Raw genomic sequence first — 26,984 nt, forward strand, 5'->3', positions numbered from 1 at the left:
TACATATACATAAATAATATATACACACATACACAGAGTGATTCAAAAAGATTCATCCGATTATTTCACTTGTAAATCATTACAGATCAATGCAGTGAACTGTAAATGGTTTAAATGGGCATAAAGTTTATTATGTAATTGTACAAGGTCTCAGTATGAACCTCCTCCAGCTGTACAGACAACATCAACGCCATAGTCAAACTCATCCCATACTGGATTGAGCATGTCGGGTGTCGCTGCACTCACGGCTCTTTCAGTGCGATTTCGGAGATCATCCAGTGTTGTGGAACCAACGACGAACGCTCTGAGCTGTTGGAGCTTCACTGTCCACGAAAATCACACTGCACAGTTATGACGGATTCACTCTTATTGAAGTGGAGAACGCAGAACGCTTTCTGCTCAGGGGTCTCATCTCCTCTCAGACCGAAGGGAGCCATCTTCCACTGACAGTCAGAAACTCTATGACCCCCTCTTTCAACTGGTATGTGATTGGTTCCTAGGCGCCTCACGGTTGTAAAAATATGGCGCTTTGAAATCAGATGAATCTTTTTAAATCACCCTGTATATCAAGGCCCCACCCATATGTATATATAAACATAATATTTATTTAATATATAAAGTTGTTGGAAAAATCCATCTCCAAAATGGTAACTTTACAGGAGAAGGAAAAAACTTACTTTACTTTTAATGTAAGTCAATGGAACCAGACTTTTTTCCCAGTCATTCTGGGCCGTTTCTTTTGGTCCATTCATCACGACATTTACACATAATGTAAAAGGAAACAGGCATTTTCAGATTACGTAAAAAATTGAAAAACGACAAAACTGGAGATAAAAGGTTTTATTCCAACAGCAATATATACTTATTTATTTTATATACTTATTTTATTAAAGTAGTTGCTTTTTTTAAACATTTTAAATGACAAAATTAGTTCCTTATTTCAATATCATGAATCAAATAAAGAGCTTTATTAAAAGTAACTGGCTATTTGTGTAATTGTGCTGTGACATTGTGGTTCAGGTGTAGCAGCGTTCAAATACAGCGCGAGTGCTCTTACCTGCCTCATTAACCCCCAACACAGATCAGCCAAAATCCAAATAATAAACTGGTCGATTGCCGGTAGTGTGTTCGGAGTCGATTCCGGAGTCGATTCTAATCGCACATCCCAAATCAGCTCTGGCAAAAACATCACACAAGAGGAAAAAAGCATGCAGTATGATTCCTATGAGACATTATACGCTCCTTGATTTTATTTTGTTTGTCAAATACAGGAATAGTCCATGTACAGAAGAACTGAGTTTTGTGTGAAGAGCTGTACAATATTTACACAAAGGCTTTGTTTTTGAAAGAAGCACAGTATTAGATTGTTCCAAAATAATACTCATAATACAGACAAAGGACAAACAGTTAAAAACAAAACAACAAAAAAAATCCTCTTTAAATATTACTAATACATAATCTTTCCCTAGTGGGAACTGGATGCTATAGTTAGCTCTTATTTTTCATGTCCATCTTCTGAAGAATGCACTGAAATATTACAGTTTTGCGTAGTTTGAAGTATATTTTTATTTCCGTCTTTTTTACTCTTTTACAGATGCCGCATCATCTCCTCGTCCTACCCGCCACCCCTTCACGAGCCCGAAGGAAGACAGCTCAGAACGTGACGACGCAACGTCGCTCGTGACATCTGTACGTAACTTGACGTTATGAAACGGATAATGAAGCGCTGCTGCTTTCTGCACTGTTAGAAATGTCTTTTATATAAATAATAAAAATGTGTGTATTACTATAGCTCACTCGTATCTGCTCACGTAGCCTGAAGTGTTACACCGTTACGCCGCTTAGCATCTCCCCCCCGCCCCTTCCCCTCCCCCCCCGTCAGTTTCTCCTCTCGCACCGCAGTCTTCACTCGTTTATAAAACACAACCGTCACGGCACCACTCTGTCGCTCGAAGAAAGGAAAAAAAAGCAGAATAAAACAGTTTGTAGTCTTAAAAAATAATCTGTGTAAAATTTAAACAGTAACAGACTTCCTCCTAGCATCGTCTTCAAATTAGTCGTCAGTTATTTGAAACGCGAAAAGAATCGGACGAAACCACAGGCGCAAAAAATTCACACGGAAATTCAGTTCGTCTTCTAGCGGTCGAGGCTGGAAGGTCGACCCATCTCCAGGAAAACGAAAAGAAAATGCAAAAACAAAAAGGAAAAATAAGAGAATCTCAGATTGGTCACACCTGAGTGTGAACTCGTTCTCTCTCCTTTGATTAATCCGTTGAGTCTACCTCCGTCGGCTCTGCCTCAGAGAGGATCCTTCGCTGAGTCGATTCATTCACTACCTGCGGAGAGGCGACTCCTCCTGCTCGTCTCGCTGCATCACAACTGTCTTAAGAAGCGCTTCAGTAACAACAACAGCAGAGGACGGGGGGCGGCGCCAAAAGAAACCCGCCGTATTCGCTCCACGTCGCTTCCTCTGGATTTGTCCTTTGTTTTGTTCTCCCCTTTTTCTCCTCTTTCCTCCTCGTTCCTTCAGGCTTTGGCACTGAGGGTCATCAGCTCTAGGAAGGAGTTGAAAAGCGTGTCCAGCCAGCTCTGATTGGCCATGCACTGCTGAACAACCTCCTCCTGCCCAGGATCTTCTGAAGCTTGTTCTATAGTGTTCGTCTACAAGAGGCAAAGTAAGAGATACCATTTCATTAATTAATTAAAAAAGACATACTTTGTTAGGATAAGTGTGAACGCAGTGCCTGACGCAGTGAACCTGTACGTACCTCTTTCTTACAGATTAAGAAAGTGTGGTATTTGTAATGATGCAGGGAATGGTAGAGACTGTAGAGTCGACACGTCTCTGTTGACAGCTTGAGGTCCTAAGCAAGAAAAGAGAGGCATGTTAGGAAATTCATTTCAGCCTTAGAAGTTACTGCTACACTAACACAAGCAAGGAGTAATTTTATATGAATTATTTCTCACAAACAAGTAGAGAAATTGTGTGCAAAGTACAGATTCTAAACTTATCGCAAAGATCTGATTGAATTCACTCCGATTACAGATTCAGACTGAGGTGTTTATTCTCACTCTACTCAACAATCTGATGGAAAATCTCTGTTTTCATGCTCACTACAAGTAATCCGACCCAGAATGATGCACATGCGTAGAGAACCATTTAGTGTAGACGTTACCATGACAACCAGCATCACGTGAGTCCAGTCAGAGTGAGATGAGCAGCAGTGAGCAGCGCTTGTGTTTTTAATTGCTTTAAAATGATGTCAGACTCAGGAAAACGTCCTTCACATGTCCTTATTAAAGAAGGCCGAGAGGAAGACGTCGTGTTCTGAGACACATGAGCTGGACGTCCGTCCCACCGCCGTCTTTTAAAGATCAGAGCATAAACTTCGTCTCCTCTGCAGACCAGTTTCTGCTCCGCCATGTTGAACGGTATAAACTTTCACTATGACGCGACGAACATGATCAGAACGGACTTAAACTTTCCGATAGGGAATGTAATCAGATACAGGCGTTTACACGGATATTATTCTTCTATTTAACGGATTATTTACAGGATTACCCACCTCGATCAGTCGGATAGACACTGTATTCCAAATGGCCTCAATCGGACTAGACTATTCCAAATGAAGTGTGTTCATGGACGTATTCTATTCTGATTGAGGTATAAATTGAGGTATGCATTTTTTTTGGCTAAGAAGACTAAGAAGAGCATATTTTTGTTCTGGCTTGAGACTTGAACTCTTAACACAGTGCGACAGCCTGCCAGTTATTGGTGTTAACTCCATGTTATTAGGTAAAATTTCCCGACTTAAAACTTGCATCGTATCAATGTTGTTGATAATAGACCGTAATACTATAATAAAATTTGCAACTCTTGCGATTTGAAAATTGCATTCTTTCAAATTGCAATTTCAATATAAAAACGATTCATCTTTCAGCCCTAATCCCAACCATCTCTGTGTTTGCAATTAGAAGTGGAGATGTTTTATTTGAATTTGATGAAAAGCTATTGTTGGGTGTACAGCAGAAAGAAAAACAATTCTTTACATGTTTGCCATGTATATCATTTCAGAAATATACAGAAAAATAAACAGATTTGGTCCGGTTAATATGTGTAAATGTAATTAATTATGATGTGTAAAAACTATGTAATTACACAAATACAGTACAAGCAAACTGACAGTAATAACTGTAGACTTCTAAAGGTTAAACAGGAAATCTGCCAATTTCTCAAAACTTCTCTATAACTCGACTCAGACCTGCTCACAGTGGTGGTGACACGAAATGGACGTCTGACGAGTTTAAAAGCTCCTGCACAGAATTCATGAAATGGTTATGAATGCACTGCCTGATGTTTAAGACTTGTTTTATGACATTTTCCACTATTTTCCATCATCAACATTCCATATAAACTCAGAAGACTCCTGTAGGTTCACTGGTGGTTCTGGATGGTAAATAAAATGTCTATATTTGTGTTGTAGCCATGGCGACCCCTGGTTCCTATCACCACCACTGTAAAGACATCTGAACCATTTCACTCCAAACCACTCTGAATCACTCTGATTACATCTCACACATGGAAACATGCACACATTTTAAAAAATCACCTTATATAATGATTTAATTATATAAATTTTTTACTCAGTGGTTAATGCAGATCAGTTACGGTTACGTTTGCAGAAGTAGGGCTAAACAAGAAAATTTTTCAACATAATTCAGGTTTGCACTAGGCCTGGGCGACAGTGTGATGTGATTGGATATGGTCGATGATGGGCAAGAAACCCGATGGTGATTTGTAAAAAGCGATAAGTGTTGTTTTGGTAAAAGAACTGAGAGAGAATTAAGGAGGACTAATTATAATAATAATGTTAAACAGCTTAAAAAACACTTCGGGAAACTGGGAACCATGTTTATGAAGTGTTCCTGCACAAAAGTAGTCAATTTATCTTATAATTTTTTTTTTTTCGAAATGAATGCCGACGTGCTTTGGAGCTTCAGCCTCAAAGTGACTCGCTGCAGTAAAAAACGAGCTAAAATGACTGAAGGTTAGCGTAGAGCAGCTAAGCTAACTCTAACCTGGAAAGAAAGTTCCTGTGATCCTCGTCTACGGCCGGTGTGCTGTATTTTCTGTACAGATTAAGTGTCCTGGTGTTTAGTTGTATTGTGAAAATGCTGCTGTAAAGGCAGAAAACTTCTCGTTTTTAATGTGGAGAGCACGTGGGCATAGCTTTGGAGATCACCTGCAGTCTCCAGCAGGGAGCGCTGTTAGCACAAGTCGCCACAAATCTGTGGCAGAAGGAACGCATCTGTTTGCAGTAGCGTTTATTTAATGACAGATGAAAGAGTTTTCAAAAGATGTTCGGCTGCTCAGCGTCATATTGTTTAATATATGAGTTTTATTCAGTATTTTCATTAGAACAGTTAATTTCGAAAAAAAAAACATATAAACTAAAATAGAATAGAAAGCAAGTCAAAGCTGCTGTGGACTGCATTATTTATTATTTATTTATTTTTATTTTTTTTTGGGGTGGAGAGAGGCATATTATCAATAATCGCAATTTTTCAACTAGAAAATATCGCCCAGGCCTGGTTCGCGCTGTTCTGAAAGGCAGTACCTGTGGTTTGGGTACATTCTTTTTGACGCGGTTCAGGGTTTTCCGGTTGTAGCACTCCCCACCAAGCTTCACCCTCACTACTCCAGAGTCCTGGGGCTCCACTGTTATCTGGGGGAAGGTGTGTATGGCCTCCTGTGGGTCGAGACAGAGGGAGAGAGGGAAGGAGAGATGATGAGCGCTCAGAAAGCAGCATGCAATAAATCTCAGCCAAAAATAAGGTTCACAGTTTTCTTCCTTACCCCAATTTAGCTGACCAGTAAAGTCATGTTTGGTGTCTGAAGTTTGCTTCTTTCTATGAGGCTAATGTAGCTAACAAGAAGTTTACAGCCCCCCAATTAGCATAGTGCTAACTGCGTGCCATAAAACCTTGTGGAGGTGTTCAGTGTCTCTAATAGACTCGACTGTGTGGTTTCTGACACTGTATGACTCACTGTGATCCATAAACACGGACTGAAATATGCTGCACAGCTAAAAGAGTAGCAGCAGCTAAACTCAAGCCTTTGTCCACTTTTACATACAGTGTCAGTAACCACAAAATCATATTTGAAAGGTACTGTATTCGATTTGTGTGACATACAGTTTGCAAGATGCTAATTAACAAGATATAACTTGATATATTACTTGTTAGCTAAGTGAGCCTCAAAGCTCCAGGGCAAAACTAGAAGCAAACTGCATTTACGGTAAAGTGAGTCCTTAAAAACCTCTAAAAATCCCAGGATTATTACATACTAAGCTTATTATTCACTAATTACATTGAATACAATGCAAACTGACTGAGCTATTCTGAGGTTATAGAAGCCTGTAATAAAACTCTGACCTCTGGCATTTTAAGGGGTTAAAATTCCAAGACATGCCAAAAAGAAGACAAAGCAGTACCTGGTGCTGGGAGCTCATGCTGACCCGCTTCAGAAGCTTCCTCTTCTGCTCACTGAGAATGCTGTCGATTTTACGCATTGGAGGGAGGTACAGTTCATCTGAAAGACGTAGTCAGAAGATGAAAACCCCACATCATTCAAATACAGTTAAACGTCATTGTTAATAAATGAAAACAGTGATTTGTGGTTTGGGGTCGTCGGTATTAAAATTTGGACACGTCTCTTGCGTGAGAGTAGCAATAAAATTAGTTTCTAGTGGGTTGTATTTTCTATTTGATATGGATCTGGCCAGTTTTCAAACATTCACAAAACTTTTATCTAACGTGAGGAGAAATCTAGAAAATCACAGAGCTGTACGTCCAAACTGGCCTGAAATGATCAGACCACGGCTGAGTTCAGTGAAAAGCAGTAAGCAACTCTGCCTGACACTGACATGACTGAACCAGATAGAAATAAAATCAGCTGCAAAAGGTGTGACCACCCCAGGACCCCTTGTAAATTTACTCCTGTCCGAACTGGGTTTATAACAGAGTAACAGCTTTCCCGCCTACCTTCAGTGTCCTCCAGCGCCTGGATCATGTCTGGATCCAGGGCTGTACTGACCAGCATCTCCACATAGCTTCGGTACATCTCCCGCATAGCACGAGTGTTCAGGCCTGCTTTCACAGAGACTGCAAGAACAAAAGACACGCGGTTACACAAGAGAAGTGACCATCTAATCTGAATCACAGCATCACAAAAGAAAACTTGCCACGATTTGATATCATTAAATTACTAACATTAAATTATTTTTCATATTATACTGAACATACAAATGTGACTCGGGGAGCTATTCACATAGCAGTGGTGTCACGCATCCCTCCGGATCAGACACTTTGGAGACTCCACTTCCCAGAACTCCCTTGGAGATCATGTGACTGTCACACCACCGTCCAGAGCCAATCGCTGTTCCCCTTCGCCTGAATACTAATCTTGTACATCTGACTTGTTTGTCATTTGAAATGCAGTAGACAGTATTTAAAGCCCAGGCTTTAGTTAAGTTATACTGCTTCTTCCTTTTCGTTTCTTTTTGTTATTATTACCTTCTTGTGTATCGGACTGTGTTTTTGGACTTTGCCTTTTTTGGCTTACCCTTTTCTGGATTTGCCTGTTTTTGTTATGTTTGTCCCTTTGTGTTTTTGGCTTGTTTTGGATTTGACCTGTGCCTGTTTTCTGACCTCGAGTTTGGATCTCGTTCTTACTAGTAAAGCTTATTTTCTTCATTTTATGTGCGAGCCTCTGGTCAGTTCTGTCACCTTACAAGTGGAATATAATCAGTAAAAACAACACAAACAAAGTTTTCTTTGTTCAGTTTTTAAGGTCGAAAATAGGCTGAGAATTTATTTATACTTTTTTTGGACAAAAAAAAAAAGTTACCAGAAAATAATTATGATTAGGGAATTTGTGATACTTGTACCAATACTAAAACCTCAAGTATCGTTCCAATGTTTTTCTGTAAAAACTTCAAAGCTTTAAAATTACTTGTTTTTAATTGAAGCTCTTCACTTAAGATGAGCATCTAAAAGTGGCTGAAACTACTTTAAACACTCTGCTAGTCCACAAATGGAACTACATGGCTTTTTAAATGTACTCACTCTCTTCCTCGCTGGCTGAGGAGTCGGATTCCGATGATGAGGGAACTTCAGGCACCTTCAGCCACTTCCTCCTCTTCTTTGGCGGAGGTTCTGCTTTCACCTTTACGGGCTGCTGCTTCACGGAGCGCTCCGTCTTCCGCTCCGCTCCTCCGGCCTTTCTCTCCTCTTTCACCTTCCCTCGTTCCGCCGCCGCTGACCGTTTCTCTGCCTTCTGTTGTGCCGGAGGAGGCGGCGTTTTCTTTTCTTTCTCCTTCTCCTTCGTCTCCTCTCGCTCCTTCAGTTTAGCCACGCGTTCCTTCTCTTGCTGCTCTTTCGCCCTGATGTTGTTCTTCTCTCTGGCCTCACGCTGCTCCTTCTCTTTCACTTTTTCCCGCTCTTTGTCCTTCTCCTCTCTCACGGCGCGAGGCGGAGTCTGGTTGTTAGGGGGCAGGGCTATCTTCGGGACCGACTGTGACTGTGACTGGCGTCTGAATAGACGACAGAGAGTAAAATGTAAGAAAAGACATGAAAGATTATGACAAATATCTATGAACAGCTATTGTTAGAACAGTGATATAACATGATTCGACTGCTGAGATCAGTGAAGCTGTGAAGAAGTCTGGATACCTGAGCGTTACGGAGGGTCTGTGCCAAGGCTTGCGCGAGCAAACCCTTACGTAGTCCTTCTTATTCACGTTCTCCAGGAACTTCACGTACAGACGTTGGTACCGTTTTTTAGCATCACCAAAATAACCGAGATACTGAGGGAGGCGAGGGAAAAGCAACAGGCATAAAATAAATAAAGGATGTGATCAAACAGGTAAAGTCAGCTCAGGTATAATTCATAACAACAAGAATAAAATGCAAATGACTAAACAGAACAAGTGGAATAATCTCCTCATCGACGAAGAGTATTAGAGCAGCATGTTCAAGCAAATTTTTGCGTCATCACGATACAAGTTTTGCAATTAGATTGGTGGGAATGTAGCCTGAGGATAAGTGTCTAATATTAGCTGGCGTGCTTCCCCGAGGGAAGTTCTGAACCGGTTTCATGCATGCAGAGCACATTAATTAGCCAACTGTACAATACCCACACATGGACAGCTCAAAAAGTACTTTATCCATTACTACTAATCCGTAAAAATACATTGAGTGTGATTATTTGTTGAGTTCAAAACGTGTGAAAGAGTAAAGGCTACTGTGACAACAAACGTGCATCACTATAAGAAGCTTCTTAAGGACTCAAATACAAATGGATACAGAAGTTTGGGCAGCACTAGTCAAATTTTCAAGTTTTGTTGATTTTCTAAGTGAAAATAAGTGAACACATCCTCTACAGAGACACACTTCTGCACATTTTAATGTACAATGACTCTTTCCTTGCTGAATTTGAATTCAGCATAAACAGAAACTGTGCTCTAAAATAAACTGATGCAATAAACTGACATTTTTAGGCGTGTTCTCTATGTAGAGCCCAAGTGTCAAACACAAGGTCCGCGGGCCGAGTCAGGCCCATGGCACAATCTGATTCAGTCCGCAAAATTATTTAAATTTTCTATTAATGTAAGCCCATTTCACCATGGGCTGCACTGCAGTTCCCAGCATGCACTGCAACATAATGTGTGCTCCCATCCCCTCCCCAACAACGATCTACAGGACTGAAAAAAACAAAAAAAAAACAAATAAAAAAGATTCCAGGTGTCCAGTTCAAGCAAATGGGCAGTTTTAAAAAAATATATAGTACAGTGGAGACATTTAAAGAGCTTCAACAGTGATCTGCAGCTAATATAGTGTATTGTTTTATATAAAACAATTGTTTTAGTTTTATAATATTTTTGAATCTTTTAAGTATTCAGTGCCTATTTTTTTTGCCGTTCTAGTTCTGGCTTATTTTGAATAAACAATGACCAGTTGGGGCCGTGGCAAAACCTGTATGGGTGCATGATTAATCACATTTTTAGATATAAATATGGCCCTTTTAGTGGTTGAGTCTGACACTAAATACATATATATATATATAGTCATATTCAAATTAATATGACTATATGTATGTATTTATTTTTGTAGACCTTTTGTAGACCTACTGAATTTCCTCCTAAAAGCCTTAATATAGACAAAAATGTGCTTGTATTGTGATCTAAATAGCTAATAGAATTTCATTATTCATGTTTTAGACTTTGCACTATAATGAATGGGGCTTTTACAGTGTATTTTTCTGGTAGTTCTAAAGAAAAACACATAAATATTCAAATTAGAAAGTCAGAGGCACATTATGTGCATTATCATAATTTATTTATTGCTTCTTTATCAACATCTCATTTTGTGTCCACGTTTTTCTCCATAATATGCAGCCCTATTGAGTGTTATGCCACAGTCTCTGCTGCTGCTGCAGGCTAATATACGGGTTATGACGGTAGTAACAGTTTATGTTTGTGCTTTAAAACTCACATTGCTGGTGGCGCAGAACTGTCTCTGCCCATCTTTGATCTCTGGCGCGAACTTCTGCAGCAGGGCTTTCTGAACACGCCAGATGGGAGGGGGCTCCCGTCCTGTCTGCAGGGCCATCTGGGAACAGGCAAAAAAGCAAAATAAATTACTCAGTGTGGACAAACAGCGTATTCAGACACATACATACAGCTGCATCAGGCCAACTAGCAAATAACCCTAATAACCAAGGCTGCGCGATTAATCATATTTTTATTGTTCGATTTCGGTGGGAATGTAGAGTTAGAGGTCGTGTCTTATATTAGAGCAGAAGCACAACAAATCTGCATCACTATAAGGAGTATTTTATAGAATTAAATATGTATATTTATTAGTTTTTTACATAAAAATATTATTAAAAAATACATTTATTCTCCATCTTTTTGAACGGGGCTTTTGTAACTGTATATTTTTGGTATTTGCTTAAAGGAGAGGGTAGTTAGAGTTCTCTTTAATTACACTGCAAATATTTGCTGCACACCCAGTCGGAGACACGCTCATAATTTATAGCGTCTCATATTGTTATTGCATTATCAAACATCACACTGTCCATATCTTTCTGTCCAAAGAGAAACATCTATCTCCAAAATGGTACCTTTACAGCAGAAGACAGAAGCCTTCTGAACTTTTATTGAAAGTTAATGTAAAGAGAGTTTATTCCAAGTGATTTTGGAGCATTTCTGTTGGTCCACTTATGAAATTTTCTTAAAAAGTGAAGGACAGCTGTCTTCCGTTTATGAAGAAAAATAAAAATTGACAAATATGGAGATACATAAGATGCCTTGTCTTTCTCTGGGCAGCGATGATATCATCATCCGTGCACCTGCACCATTAACAATTACCAAAAAATTAAAAGTCAATCAAATTGAGTGTTCAATTAAAAAATTTCAAGATAAATAAACCTTTGATTTATTAGTGCAGTCCTGTACCCTACGTGTGAGTACTCTGTAATTAGAGCGTGATTCATTTTCCTTTTCTTGATTGAGACGTGCAAATTTCACAAAAAGATCGTAAACTTGACAAAATTCCAATCATAGAAAAGTGCAACTTTCCAGTGAAATTTTATAGTTGCTCCATTCTACAACCTATTCATTCAGCATCTACAACCTCGGAGAGCTCCTACTGAAGTTATTTCACCAAAAACTGCTTCTGAGCCACAAAATATGCTTATTAAAAAGTACAATACACAAAATATTGATGTGCCTTTAGAGATTTCCATTAAAATTGTTTGAAAAAGTGCTAAGAAGAGTTCAATTAATTAATCAGTTAGAATGAATTAATTCTCAGTGAAAGTGTGGCCAAACACAATGCTTTTAGGGCAGAACATCTCATTAGTTTGTATGTATATTGGTGGAATGTGATTCAGTGAAGTCATTACAGCAAAGAAAATCTTTAAATATTAAGTAAAGAACAGAATGAAACAGGACAGAGACGACACACACCTTGAGTGTCCTGATGTCCTCGCACCGTACCACAAACTCATCCCTCTCTCTGAAAATGCCCTCTCCTCCACTCTCGCTCTCATCCTCATCAGTCTCTCCTGCGATGGCGGCGCCGCTCTGTTTCTGCGCCAGGTGTAACGGCAGGATTTGTGGTGCTGGGGGCTCCTCTGGGGAGGAGGGCACCGGAGCAGGCTGTGGAGGTGGAGGAGGGCTGGGGGGTGGAGGAGTGGAAGGTGGAGGAGAGGCTGCAGGAGGGGGAGCAGGAGGAGAGAGGACAGGTAGAGAAGGAGCGACAGGGCTGGATGGAGGCGGAGTCTGCTGCAGTGGAGGTTTCTGCACTGGAGATGGGTTGTCCTCCAGCTGAGGAAGAGGTGACGGGAGGGAGAGGGGAGGAAGAGGAGGCGGAGAGGGAGAAGACGAAGGTGCGGGGGAGGATGGGAACAGAGGTGGAAGGGAAGAGGGGGCTGCTGCCTGAGGAGCTTCTTTAGGCGAGTCTGCAACAGAAAAGGAATATTTTACTATGTTTATCGCTACATACATAATTAACCTAAAGCAGTAACTAGGGGTGGACAATGTGGTAGAAATATATCGCAATACATGTTCTAGATACACAATATGCTTCATATTTGGTTTTTCTGAGGTTCCATAAGAATCAGTAGTTTAAAAAATATTAAAAACTAAACACAATAATTTTCATTCAGTGTTTTATACACTGTGCCACACTACATCTTATTCGATATTGACTAGAAAAGCAAGGCGAAAACTGCAACGACTAGAACATTTTGTCCGAAAACCGAAAGTAACTTTTTGACCGTTCTTCGTCAAAAATGTTCAGTGGTTACAGATTAACAATAAACTGTACAAATCTAAGACTTTACAAATAATTTTAACGGTAATGTAAATGAGGAATTGTCAATAAATTATGATAAATTGTAGTTTGTTCCTTTCACTCTCCTGTGCCGGTCAGCAGAGACACATTCAGACAAAACAGTTCACACTACTCTTGCTCCATGGTGTCCTACATTTAAGACTAAGCAGGTGTTTACGCTGATATAAGAGGTGACCCATTAGACTTGTTGAGTGCAAACCTATTTCAACACGACCCCTTTCTGTCCTCGACTCTTACCTCCTACTTTTGGAACAGTCAGCATCTCCATTTCTGGCTCTTTCTCTTCAACTTCTTTGTCCTGCTCCTCTTCTTCATCTTCTACATCTTTCATTTTCTCCTCTTCAATCTCGTCGTCCTGCTCTTCTCTCGGTAACATATTAGACTCGATGGCCTGTGCGTGCACATGTGAAGGAGGCTGCGAGTGCATGTGTGATGGGGTTTGTGGGCTCAGAGAAGGTGGGTGTTGTGTTGGTGTCAGTGGTGCAGGAGGAGGTGGAGGAGGAGGTGGGGGGAGTGAGGGAGGCTGCATTGTGCTGGTGCTGAGCTGTGGAGTGTCATACAGGGCAGAGATGGCAGAGGAGATGCTCTTTTGCAGATCCTGGTTCTTTCCCACGGAGTCCTCTTCATCCGAAGAAAAGGATGGAAGGGTCTCCAGGTTTCTCTTCAGCTCTTCGTCCAAGCGCTTGCAAGGGCTTGGGCACCCACCCAGCGACAGACCTCCATCACCTTCACCATCTCCATAAGCAGATGAAGCTGCAGGGGCTGGTGGGGGAGGTGGTGCAGGGGATATGGGACAGATACCGCCACTTTTCCCTGGAGATGAATCACCGTTCCCAGAGCTGCTCCCCGGCCTTTTCCCAGACTTCAGAAAATCCAAAAAAGAAGCCACAAAGCCAGTCTTCTCAGACTCCTTTTCTTCCATCTAAAGAGAGATCAAATGCATGGATTGGTAAGCAGAAGACGAGTATAAGCTTGCAAATCAAGATGACCATGGACCAAGCATGAGAAGAGCAATTATGCACTCTTTGGGACTCTTGGTCACAGATGGTCACTGATCTGTTGCATCACTGGGGATAAAACCTCTCCCAATTCCCAGCTAAATCTAACCTGGTGCAATCTGAGGCTCGATGAAGCGCTGAACTATTTCCTAAATCTTTTTAAATTGAATTTAGAGAATTTTGAGGTAAAAGACAAACAAATAAGGGTTTTAAATAGGCTCTTTCTCTCACCTCTTGAGATTTGGATTTACTCTTGTCTTGAGGTCTTATATCAGGCACTCCTGGTGTCCCTGGGCTCAGACCCAAAGAAGGAGCAGAGCCCACAGAACCATCTGAGAGGGCCGGATCAGTACCAGACAAAGAATCTGTCCGCAACAGGGCATCAGAAGATGACAAGGTACCAATAGGAAGTTTTATCTAAAAAGAGATCAAAAGATTTTGAGACATATACACTGGTCGTCATTTACCTTTCACCAAATAAGACTGTATAAAATGTAAACAGTATGAATTATCCCCTCTAAACATACCTTAATGGGTTTGATTGGCTCTTGGTGCTGCTGATGCATTGACTGTTGTTGCATGTGCTGTTGATATAGATGACCCTGTTCCTTGTTGGCTATGTCCATGTCCATCACAGATTCATCTCGCCGTCCTCTTCCTCTGCCTCTACCCCTGCCCCTGCCTCTCTCAGGAACATATCCTGTTCCACACTCTCCCATCATGCTCCTGGAGTGATGGGGCTCTGGCAAAGGACGTATACGTGGGCGGCCACGAGGCCTTGGGGGTCCTTCTCGTTTGGGCTTGGTGGGCTTCCTTCCTCTCTTTTTCGGCCCATCACTGGGCAGTAATTGCGGAGGAGGACCAAGAGAGGGATATCCAAAATCCAAGTCACCCATTAGAGGGCTCATAGTTCCACCTGACTTCCGACAACTGGATACAAGGTCTGGAATCAGGTCGGGAAGTCTTCTGCTATTCAATCGAATGTCAGCAGGAACATCAGCCTTGTCTTCGTCATCTTCAAATTCGTACTCCTGTGCATAGCTCTTTTTGGGGAGGGAATTAGGATCAGGTCTCTCCTTCAACAAATGGAAAGAACTGGACTTCAAGAGCTTTTTGGGACGAGACGAGCAAAAAATTGGTGAGGTAAGCCCTCCTGATCCAGATCCAGAACCTCCCGAACTTCCCAGCTTGGCACCAGAACCTTCCACAACATTCCCAGTATTTCCCATTCCAAGACCGGGTGGCTGAGATTGAATCAGTCCAAGCTGTTCTGTATTGACTGTCGATGGGAGCTCATGGGTCTTCAATGAGTCGAGGTCCAGATGCATGGTTCCATTGTCAGGTTCAGAAAGATCATGGCAATACTGCCCATAATCTTGATCACCATGGGGGCCAAGCATGTCATAGTTTGCACCTGTATCATCTCCTCCACCATCTGCAGTTGGTTTCATGCCCTCCATGCCTTCTTGTCCTGTTTGAGGTTGGGCAACTCCATCCTGACCCTGCCCTGATCCTCCAGGACAGCTAGACTTGTAGTCCTCTGGGCAGAACATGTCCTCCATTCCAGGAAAAAACGAACGGTCTTCATCTGGTAGCAGCGAGTCTGGGAAACAGATGGATGTTAACGGAACAAACCTCTGGCTCTGCTGGGATTGATTCTGATTCTGGTTTGACTTCACTGCTGAGCTCCTCGTGTCAAAGTGATGGTCTGTTTGATGCTGCTGGTCAAGCTGAGCTTGAGGAAGCTGGGAGGAGTGGGAAGGGTGAGGCTGCTCTTGTTGCTGCGCAGTTGCAGAGGCTGACTGAGCAAGGTGATGATGGCTCTGTTGAGAAGGATGCTGTGGGTGAGCATGTTGGTGGTGGGAGTTAGGGTGTTGAGGAGCTTGAGGTGGTTGCTGTGGCTGATGGTGGTGGTGGGAAAGGTGATCTACCCCATGGGAAGGGGTAGATAAGCCCAAATCAGGCTCAGAGAGATATGAATGTAACTCAGAGGGATGGTGCTGCGAAGGATGGTGAGATGAAAGTCTCTGTTGATCCTGTGATCTGTGTCTCTCAACACTTCCTGCAGTTCCACCTGCAGAATTTCCTCTGCTTCCCTCATTTGCTGCTCTGTCATCCACCATTCCTCCCTCCTGACTTGATGTCCGAGAAAGAGAACGCTCCAGCATGTCCAAAGAGGACACTGTGGTAGATTTTGCATGGTTCTGGTCCTGCTGCTGGGAGCTACGACCATAGTGACTAGCAGCTTCCAAAGCTTGAGTCTGCAGCTGAAGCTGTAGCTGAGATGGTTGGGGCTGGGTATGGGTCTCTGCTGCTGATGTAACTCCACTGGCTGCTTCCATCAAAGCCTGCTGTTGCTGAGGATCCATTTTGCTGCGGGTGGTGTGGGAGAGCACTGATTGTAGCAGGTGGGGAGGCTGGCGGGACTGGTCTGTTGGAGAATCCATTAGGGTCTGGGACTGAGACTGACGCTGCTGTTGTTGCTGCTGCTGTTGTTGGTGCTGTTGTTGATGAGACTGATGAAGTGGGGTTTGTTGTTGCTGATGTGCCTGTTGGTGTTGGTGGTGGTGCTGCTGAAGATCAGGTGTCTTGCGAATGTAAGCCATATCTGCAGAATCTTGCGACTTCTCCATGTGGGAGTGAGCATGCAGGTGAGTATGTGTAGGAGTGTGAGGAGTATGCTGATGGTGAGAGGAGGGATGCTGAGGAATGGAGTGCTGGGAATAAGGGTCACCCCGACCATAATGGACAACTGACCCCATTGAGTCATGGTGATGATGTGGATGGGAATGGGCTTGATCAGAGCTCCCTCGTCCTCCTCCTTCTGTGACAGTTCTGTTGCTCTTCTGTTGCTGTTGTTGATGTTTGTGTTGTTGTTGCTGTTGCTGTTGTTGTTGATGCTGCTGTTGGTGCTGCTGCTGTTGATGCTGCTGCTGTTTCTTTAGAGACATCTCCAACTGACTGTCCAGGCCTGCTCCACTCCCTGCTCCAGACACCGCAGCATTAGAAGTGGCACTGTGAGTTCGAATAACACTTTGAAGATGGTACCGCTCCTCTGAGCTCTTGCTCATCTCATTAAACAACCCCTTGTTTCCATCCTGGGGTGGAAGAACTGAAGGCTGTTGGGTAGGCTGTGAGGAATGATGGCTCTGAGGTGCATGATGATGGGATGCTTGAGGAGTAGGACTTTGAGCCTGAAGTAGATGCTGGATTAGAAAATCATCATCATCTACGTCATCCTGTTGTGGCCGAGACTCAGTTACACCAAGTATGCTGGTATCAGACTTAGTTTTTGGAGGCGCAGAGGGGTGGAAGGGTTGTGATCGAGCTCCGCGGGTGTCCGGAAAACCCTGTGGGGAGGGTAAGAAGGAGGGGGAGAGGACAGAGGACAGGTATTTGTTGGATCCTGTTCCCACGGGTGACTGAGCAGGTCGTGAAGGAGCAGGAGAGTGCAGACCTGGACGTATGATTCCAGAGTTGCCAGATGGAGATGGGGCTGGAATCTGGTATGTGGTAAGAACCACCTCCTCCTCCTCCCACACTATTTGCACCTCCTGTACCAGTAGTACCTCCATTGCTACTACCACTAGCTGTTCCCCCGCTTGCCCCTGAACGTAAGAGTGCAGGAGAGTGCCCTGAGGCAGCATAGCCCATTGAGGGACTTCCAGCTCCCCCTAGTGATGGAGGCAGTGACCCATAACCTGAATCTGCCCCATACACTGATTCTGCTGAAAATGATTGGCTTCCCAGACTCCCATACCCTTTCCCAACCCCAGAGGTCCTGGCTGAAGGCAAGTCATGTGTCTGTGGGGAACTGAATCCTCCGTATGACTGAGATAAGTGTGACGGAGGAGGCTGGCTTGGGGAAAATGACTGAGGCTGCTGCTGGGGAGGGGTCTGGCCTGTCAAACTGCTAGATGACTTGACTGGAGCTACTGGGGAGCCATAGCCTGAGAGACAAGCTTTGGGAAGGGTCTGCTGGGAGGAGTTAGAAGTGCTAGGAGGGGGCTGGGAATGTGTTTGTGGGGGATGAGGCACAGACTGAGTCGGTGGCTGTTGTCGTGAGGATGCAGATGCAGAGCTAGAGGTTGGAATGGAGTTAGACTGGCGAGCTCCTGCAGATGCTGAGGAGGAAGAAGACGAAGAGGAAGAAGATGAGGCAGAAGATGCAGAAGGTGGTGTATGGGGGGTTCTGGAGGAGGACCCAGAACCGGAAGAAGAGTAGCCACTACTGGAACTGCTTTTTGACCCCTTGCCTGGCCCACCAGAAGATGAGGATGAGGAAGATCCATAAGAGGGCTGGATGATAGGTCGGTACTGCTCCGTTCTGGGGGAAGGCTTATGGTCAGACGAAGGACTGTGCTCTCCTAGTGGACTGCAGGAGAGGCCAGCATGACGAGGATGAGGGGCCTGCTGATACCCAGACACTCCACAACTGAGGTAGTGCTGGAGGGGGTGAGGTGTGGAGGCAGTCGCCTGTGCTGGCGAGGGACGCTGGTAGTGCTTAATGACACTGTCTTGTCGTGGTACGGTCCGCTCTTGGGAGCTTGGCTGAGGTGGAGCAGGAGTAGAGGAAAACACAGATGCACTGTATAACTGTGAGGACTGGTCCTGAAGCTGTGAGGACAGCAAGTTGAACTGGTGAGACTGCAGATGGCGAGCAGAAGCTGAAGCTGCTGAGGAGGCTTGGGCACTCGTGACACCACCACCACCACTAGGATCATGGCTCCCACGGTACGCTGCAGCAGCACCTTGAGATGACAACAGGCGATCGAAGCCCAGACCTGACTGAGAGGGTGTCTTGATGTGCAGCAAAGGATCATGGGGTGACAGCAAGCCATTGGAAGTGGGGCTGAATGTAGGAGTGTCCTGTAGCGAAAGTGAAGGGGTCACCCCAGGAAATGAGCGCCCAGAAAATGATGCTGGGTGTTGATAGGCTGATAAGGCAGAGGAGGATGGAAATGATCCAGAACCAGGAAGGGCCCCGGAGATGAAAAGTTCTGCAGGGGCAGGTGTGTGCATCGCTAGAGAGTGATAAAACAAAAGAGAGATACACGATGATGTGAATTATCAATAAGTATCAAAAACAAACAATGAAGTCTTAACAATCCCATATGGAAAAAAGGCGAGCTATGAGTAATGTACAAAGGGTTCTCATGGCACAGCACAATTAGAAAGCCAATTAACATTTTCTAATGTGTGCCTTTCAAGTTGTTGCTATGGAAACAGTGCTCTGGCTGATTGCTCTTAAAATGTTTAGTGACGTGTGCAATATTTAGCCTATATCTATTCATTTGCTGTTTTTCATGTCAGCAAGTGTCTTTTTCCTCATTACAAAACAAACAAGCAAACACTTATAAACTCCACCACCCTAAAACTTACCAGTCTGCCAAGATGGAGTGCGGAACTGGGAGAGAAGAGAGGAGGCAGAGGGCGGTGGCTGTGGACCCCGGGATTCCAAAGCTGAGATCAGGTTCATTACAGACGGATCTGGACCTGAGGGACTTGCGTGGTGTAACCCAGCATCAAAAAGTCCCGATAAGCCTGCGAATCAGAACACAAATTGCAATGTTAAATAAACAAAACCATAAAAAATAGCCTGTTTCCATGTTTACTACACATACAAATACATGCAGACACATCTAACTAGGAAATATAATGAAATTTAGCATTGCTGGCACAAGAGTTTGAATGTGTACACAGCTTGTATAACCTCCACAAACCACTGTCAAAGGAATGAAACACTCTGGAGCAGTTTAAGGTCACCCTGCCAAATGGAGAGTGTTGGCTTGAGGTAGAGGACAATGGAATGCCTCAGAGGACAATGGAAAAAGACTTATCAAATATATATGCCAAATCTTTGCCAAAGGTCCTGGAAATTATGATACCATTGTAAACATCTCTTTCACATACAGCTATGCATTTACACTTCATCTGAATCGGAGTGCATCGTTCCAAGTTGGAAATACTGGTCGATAATTAAACTAATTAGGTCACAAAAAGGGTGAGGTGTATTTACTCTACACGTGTTAAAAAAGGTACACAACTGGAAGAGTCCAACAACGATGGGAACTGGCAGCAACTAACCCCAGGAGAAAATGTGAATTTTTACTGTGGTTGAAAAACTATATCTAGACAACTGGCTTAGTGACTGCTTACAACAAATACTAGTATTTTTTTCAATACAAAAATAAGCTTTTTAGAAACTGATTCCAGAAATTGCGAAGCTGTGCAAAATGAAAATATAGTGGCTACTTGCAAAAAACACAAAAATAAAAAATAACGACCGGTTTTCCTGAGCTTTACTAGAAATATCCCCAATTTTTTTTTATCAGAAAAGATTAGTGGTTTCCAACCCTGCTAGTGGAGGAGCCCTATTCCTGCATATTTTGGTGTTTTCCCTGCTCTAACACCTGATCCCAGTAATAACCTAATTTACAAGCCTTTCCTAAGTGGATATTTTAGAGCAAGAAAAACACTAACGTGTGCCAGGCAGGGGTGCTCCAGGACCAGGGTTAGGAATCACACGAATAGACCAATTACCTATAAGCCGCTATTACATATGCTGCTACTGCACACGCCTAAATTGGATGCGCACAGCTGTCAAGTCCAGCTCCCAGGTCAGCAAAGACACAGTAAAAAGGCCATATGAAATGTACTGTTACTCACTGTCTCTGTAAACTAATTACCAAAAAAACAAAAATGTATCACTGAATAATATTTGCACTGAAAACAGCACAATACAGTGCTGGACGTGCAGGTAAACTGCTCTTTATACAAGAAGCAGTACAGACAATAAATGTTTGGCTGAATACTATTTGTTTTTTTAATTTATTTATATAGCAAACCAGGCTGGCAAATCTTCTAGATTTGAGTGTTTGAAAGATGAGCCAAAATATCCAACAAAAATCTAACCACCTTGGGAGCCACAACATTTCATGTCCATTTTATTTAAGTAATGTTTCACCATCTTGGGTGAAAAGATGTCTCAGTATGTGCTAATGTACTAGTACAGGCTAAAAAAAGTATGATATAAATTAAAATGCAGACTTACTTTGCTCTGCTTTAAGCTTTAGTTCAGCTATAGCTGCTTTTCTCGCATCTCCAGCAGGAAACTTTTCCCCAAAAGTAGAACAGTTTCTTGTAAAATGTCTCTCAAGGTTTGATTTTTGCAAGGCTGACGTCGCTTCTCATTTGCCAGCTTCTTGTTCGCTCCACCTTAAATGGTGCTTGAGGCACCAGAATGTAGCTAACTGTGTAGCTAACTGTTGCACCATTTAAGGTGAAACTTGAAAATTCGAACAAGAACTGGCGAGCGAGACTTAAGCTTTGTGACTTTTTAGTATTTGTCAGTTTCTCGCTGCAGATTAAACATATCAGAAAACCAGCTGGAGTGATTATAAAGTCCATGTGTCTCCAAATTAACAACATTCATCTTAAATCTCTCTCTTTGCCGTTTCGTTAGCCACTAGCTAGGCGAGGCTGTCTGTGTTGCTATGGTGACCAGCAGTCTGCGCTGATCTTCAGGGTTAAAGGGTGAATCAGCAGTTCTACATTAACTCCAGAGTTTAAGACCATTTATTGTTAAACTGTGTTGAACGATCAGCAGAGCTTTATTTTACTGTAAAGGAGGATTATTTTATTTTTACCTTCAAATCTGATTCTGCTGTGGAGCCACAACAGGACAGTAAAAGAGTCAAATGCGGCTCCGAAGCCACGTGTTGCCGACCCCTGGCTTAGATGATTCCCGGCTCCAGTCCTGGAGGACCCCCAACATTGCACTATTCACTCTAACACAACTGAATAATTACTCAGTTATTAATCCTACAGCTTATAACTTATCGTATTTACATTGTTATAAATTATATATTAATTACTGTGGAACTAAAACGTATGTTATGTAGTTACGCAAGTAATGCAGCTTGGACCCAGACACAGCCCCTTAGAGTTTAAAGGGTTAATCAGATGTGTCAGAGCAGGCGAAACATGAAACAACACGCAAGCAACAGAGGCTCCATAAACCTACGTTCATTCTTGCATCAAGGCCGATCTGGCACCGAGCTTCGTGATGTTTGAATGTATTCCAGAATTAAATCTGCTTTTGTAATCCACATAATCTACTGTTGTGTGGGAAGTCAGTTTCACCGGTAAAAAATGTTTGCAATAAGGGAAATGCGTTTGCAAGCTTCGCGTCAAACTAATACTCACAGACAGAACACTGTGCTTTGTTCGGCTGCTCTGCTTGGGTGGGCTTTCGCTCCCCACCCTGAGATCTGTTAGACAGTCACATTTGTTAGAAATGGCTAATGAATGTGTTGCACATGCAGTTAGGTCTAGAAACAGCATGTGCGCTGAAAACAGAGACCCTGAAAGATGGAAAACTGCCGAACGTTTCTCCGTCTCACCATTCAGAGAATCTGGGGTTTGCGGTCAGAGCAGTTAAGGCTCGTGTGTGTCCACTTAGCCAGAGTTAAATGTACAGCATGTTGAAGCTTTCTGTGATCTACTGTGTTTACCATCTCTGCACAGAAGCTGCATGAGGTTCCCTTTATTGCCAGATGCACTGATTTTGTTTTCTGAGTCAGTGTGAGCGCTTGAACTGGTAAGCGCTTATTATTATATTGTTTATTCAAAGTAACAAGAAAACACGTCGAAGTTATTAACGGAGAAATCACGTTATCAATGGAGAAAAGTGGACTAAACAGCAGAAATAGCCTTATTTATACGTTGACCTTAAAGGCTGAGAGCTCTGTTCGCATTGGTACGCACCTAGTACTATTTTTGTTCAGTCACTGTAGCGCTAGCATGCATCTGATATGTGATTCATATTATCATTCGTGTCTTTACTCGTTCAAAAAGGTAGTTTGTAACACAAACTGAATGCAAATCTATAGATTTATAATCTTTGTTAGATCATGTTCTGCATGTGTGAAAATAAATGCAACAACATTTACATTTATGGCATTTTGGCAGACGCTCTTATCCAGAGCGACTTACAATTTGATCATTTTACACAGGTAGGTGAAAACAGTGTAAGGAGTCTTGCCCAAGGACTCTTATTAGTATTGTGTAGGGTGCTGCCCAGGTGGGGAACTGAACCCCCCGTCTGCTGCGTAGAAGGCAGAGGTGTTACTCACTATACTATACCAACCACAAGAGCACAGAAAATTGTGCTATTAATAGAGAAGAGTGGATAAAGTGGCAGAAATAGCCATCGACCTTAGAGTTAATAGATAAAATGAATAACTAAAATATGGAATCTTTAACATAAATGCAATGTCACTCACTCAGACTCCTCCCAGCTGCCCCCCATGCTCCACCCTGTCCAGAGCTGCCAGGGTGGTGATTGGTTGCATAGCCCTGTAGGGGGTGAGGAGTGGCGTAGGCTTGGCGATGGAGGAGTTCAGATTCTGGATGTGAAGATCTGGAGCTGCCATAAACCAAACTGGCCAAAAAAGAAGGAAGAGGAGATTAACATCATTAAACAATACCTACAAATATAGCAATGAAATTTACTAATGGAATCCATAAAAACTGCATGTCGGAACTCTCTAACCAAAACAAAACGAACGCGAATTGTTGTGTGGTGCTTCACGCTTTGCAAACTGTTGCGCTGCGATCGACTGAGCTGAGATGATCTTCCATGCTGGTTGATCTTCCGTGACATATTCATGACCTGATCACTGAGCGGACTGGATATAAATGGGCTCAAATTGAAACAGAATCTAACATAATCGTTAACTGTTTTTTGTCCCATGCCATTTCATCCCCACCCTGCTGTCAGGCGTCTTTAATTACAGCCTATTATCCCTTTATAACACGATAATAAGATCTGTGCATGATGAGGTGCATAACTTCACATGACGCAGGAGGCAAAGTCACGATGACCATATTCTTGTCTGAAAACAAGGGCTGAACGATTTTGACAAAATATCTAATCGTGACTTTTCTGACCAGCATTGCAATTACGATTTAAATTAATATTGTTTTCTATAAATAGAAGTAAGGGCCTATTTTTGATGACCAGCGCACAATTTTTTTCTGGCTTGAGACTTGGGCACTTAACACAGTGCGCCAGCCTGCCAGTTATCTGTGGTTGTAATGTCACAACACATGGATGTTTGTTTGCAATGAACCAACTGTGTTAATAACAGACTATAAGACTATAATAAAAATCGCAGCTCTGGCGATTTCAGGATAAAAACGAGTAATCTTTCAGTCCTAATGGCATTACATCTACATTCTTAAAAAAGACGGTTCTTTAAGGGTTCTTTAGGAAATGCAATGTTTTTATTTAGAACCATGTGTTCTATACAAAAACATTTCATGTTTAAACAATTCTTTGCATGGAAATGGTTCTTTAGCGATACTTCAAGTAATTTTCATGTCATGATATTATTTTTGCAGACATCTGATCAGTTGGAACAGAGAAACGGGAACCAGCAACATTTAAAAAAATCACTATCAAAAACTGAAATGATTTTAAAAAAAAATTCCCAATATTTGGCACTAAATCCAGTTAAACGGGACTCAATTTGCTCTTTATAATGAAATATGCAGTTGATTAGTCTTCTACATGTTCTGACGATATACACTATACATTCTGAAGAGCATATTATAAAGCTTATAACATAACGTGATATAATTTATCACGATAATGATATATACAGTCATATTGCCCAGCCCTAGGTTTATTTACTGTTACCAGCATGACATCCTAACAGTAGCAGAACCATTTTCGGTGCTATGTAGAACCATTTTCAACACACAACACATTCTCCATCAATCCTAAGAACCATTTCACCACGCAAAGCACCACATAACCATGCAAATGGTTCTAAATAGGCCCATTCCCTTCACTAAAGAACCCTTCCTTAGGAGTGCAGATGACCTGAATTCAGGCCAGTGAGCAGCAACCAACAGCTGCTGAAGTGGGCAAGTGGATTATCACTGTATTTGCATTTTGCAGCGCATCATCGAGACGCACGCACATGCATTTGCGAAAGCCCTCGCAATTTATTTTTTTGCAAAAGCTCAGATTCTCCAGCAAACAGACTCGCAAACACCATCCCTGCAGGACAGTGCAGTGCTAGCACACGGCTAACAGGTTAGCAGCAGCAGCAGCAGCACTAGCGGCTGCCTCCGAGCGCGGTGTGGAGGGAAAAAGGCTGAAGCAAGGCGGCTGGTTTGGACAAAAAACCTTCAGGCCGTGTACATTTCGGGTCTCCTCTGAGTTTTGCCCACAGGAGCGAAGTGCTTCGCTGCTATTCCGGCCTCTTTAGAGCCAGGCCTATATGCGACATCGGCCACCATTACCGTTCCCGAGCTAGGCTAGCTAACGTCAGCTGGACGGCTAGCTAGCTCTCAGTGAAGGAGGCCTTGGTTTGATTTCACTTGTCAAATGTGGTCATTATCTTCATATTTACGGCTTCTTTAATGTGTTAAAATGAAAAGCACGGGCTGGGGAAGAGCTGCAGGCTCGGTTCTGGTCGTCTAATGTCGTAACGTTAGCCGGGCTATGAATAAATATGCACTGTGACACGATTATTTTCCACCTCTTGAGCGGTTTAGATGGAAAATAGGCCAGTTTTTTACCCTCTTCGCGTTATACTGGGGCAATTCCGACGTTTTCACCGAGCTGAAGTTGGCTTCTTATTCGAATTTCCCCGTTCCACCTTAAATGGTGCAGCGGTTACATTCTGGCGCCTGAGGCGAAAACGTAACTGCTGCACCATTTAAGGTGGAACGGGGAAATTCTGATGTTTTGCTATTTTTTTTTATCCTGATGCTTAATAATTCCATGAGAATCGTGCGACGAGGACTCACCCCGCCCCCCATCTTTTCTCTTCCCTCTCCTCCTCCCCATCTTTCCCCGTGCAGACTCTCACATTAGTCTGTCAATCACATTCCTTGCCATTACCTGAAATCCCCCCCTCCCCACCTCTGCTTTGCTTTCTCCACCTTAAATAATAATAAAAACATCTTATGACATCCTACGTCAGAGACAGACATATGCATGATCTCTCATCCCTAGTTCATTATGAAGAGCAGCCTCTTCTTCCACCGCCCCCCCCCGGGAGGACGGTCCTCCTCTCCCCGCTCTACCCTCTCCTCTCCCCGGCCTAAAGGCGCAGCGTCCCCCCGCATGCCTCACCTCGCTTTGGCGGATCTCTCGTAGCTCCATCCGGCTCCTGCGCCCAGATCCCCAAAGCCAGCTCCCGGGTAATTTCTGTCCATTTCTCGGCCGTGTTCACTCGCTAGATGGAGGAAAATGGGGTCGAGGTAAAAGAAAAGGAGGAAAAGAAAGAAAAGAAAGCCCCTATTCCCGTGAAGTTAATTTCTAATCATTCTCCCACGATGAGCCAATAAGAGTGAAAAATAGCATATTGGGAGAGAGAGAGAGAGGGAAATGGAGGGGAGGAGAGAGAGAGTGCGTGATACAGAGAGAAAGAGAGAGGAGGGGGGGTGGTGGTGGTGGTGGTGTTGAGCGACCACCTCCAAAAGAAGAAAAAAAGAGCCCCCCCTCACCTCCTTTTCAGGTTTCTCTGGTTCAAAATCACCGTAATGAACGCCATGATCGGAAAGGCTTCAGAAAGAGACAAAAACATTTACATAATGTGTGACCGCGCTCGTCCTGTTCTCTTTCTCTCTCCTCCTCTCCTCCCCTTTCTCCGCTCGGGCTACTTTACTGGAATAACGACACCAGAAAAGCTGAGAAAAACGCCTCCGCGGAGAGGTCGCTACATTTTCGGGGAGGGAGAGACGCGGCCCGAGAGAAGCACAAACAAAAGCGGAGGAGCGGCGAGTCTCCGGGTTGCGAGCGGCGCTGAGTCGCGGCTCTCCCAGCCCAGTTTTCCTGCTCGTCGCTAGCAGCAGCGAGCTAACACAGCTCCGTCTGTCGACGCATCAGAGTCAGACGGAGCTGCTGCCGCCGCCGCCGCTGCTGCTGCTCGGTTTCCGCTCTTTTCTCTCGGTCTCTCCTCTCGCCTCTGCGCTCGGACGTGATCGGACGTGCTCGGCTCGGCTCTCGAAGCGGAGTCCGGGTTACGGCGGCGGTTCGGCGGG

General features: G+C 43.3%; 1 protein-coding gene across 1 annotated transcript; it reads right to left on the minus strand.

The window, feature by feature from the left end:
• Positions 1-1,225: 1,225 nt before the first annotated feature.
• Positions 1,226-26,156, minus strand: prr12a (proline rich 12a). The gene is given in 16 exon segments (XM_036573277.1): positions 1,226-2,661; positions 2,769-2,864; positions 5,619-5,750; positions 6,495-6,592; positions 7,045-7,164; positions 8,128-8,594; positions 8,734-8,867; positions 10,555-10,671; positions 12,033-12,526; positions 13,159-13,843; positions 14,151-14,336; positions 14,447-17,413; positions 17,415-18,943; positions 19,302-19,463; positions 23,207-23,364; positions 26,074-26,156. Coding segments are annotated over 16 exon segments (7,563 nt in total). The 3' UTR covers positions 1,226-2,526.
• Between the last annotated feature and the right edge of the window lie 828 nt (positions 26,157-26,984).

This window comes from Colossoma macropomum, unplaced genomic scaffold (genome assembly GCF_904425465.1).
Source record: "Colossoma macropomum unplaced genomic scaffold, Colossoma_macropomum, whole genome shotgun sequence".
Taxonomy (NCBI): Eukaryota; Metazoa; Chordata; class Actinopteri; order Characiformes; family Serrasalmidae; genus Colossoma; species Colossoma macropomum.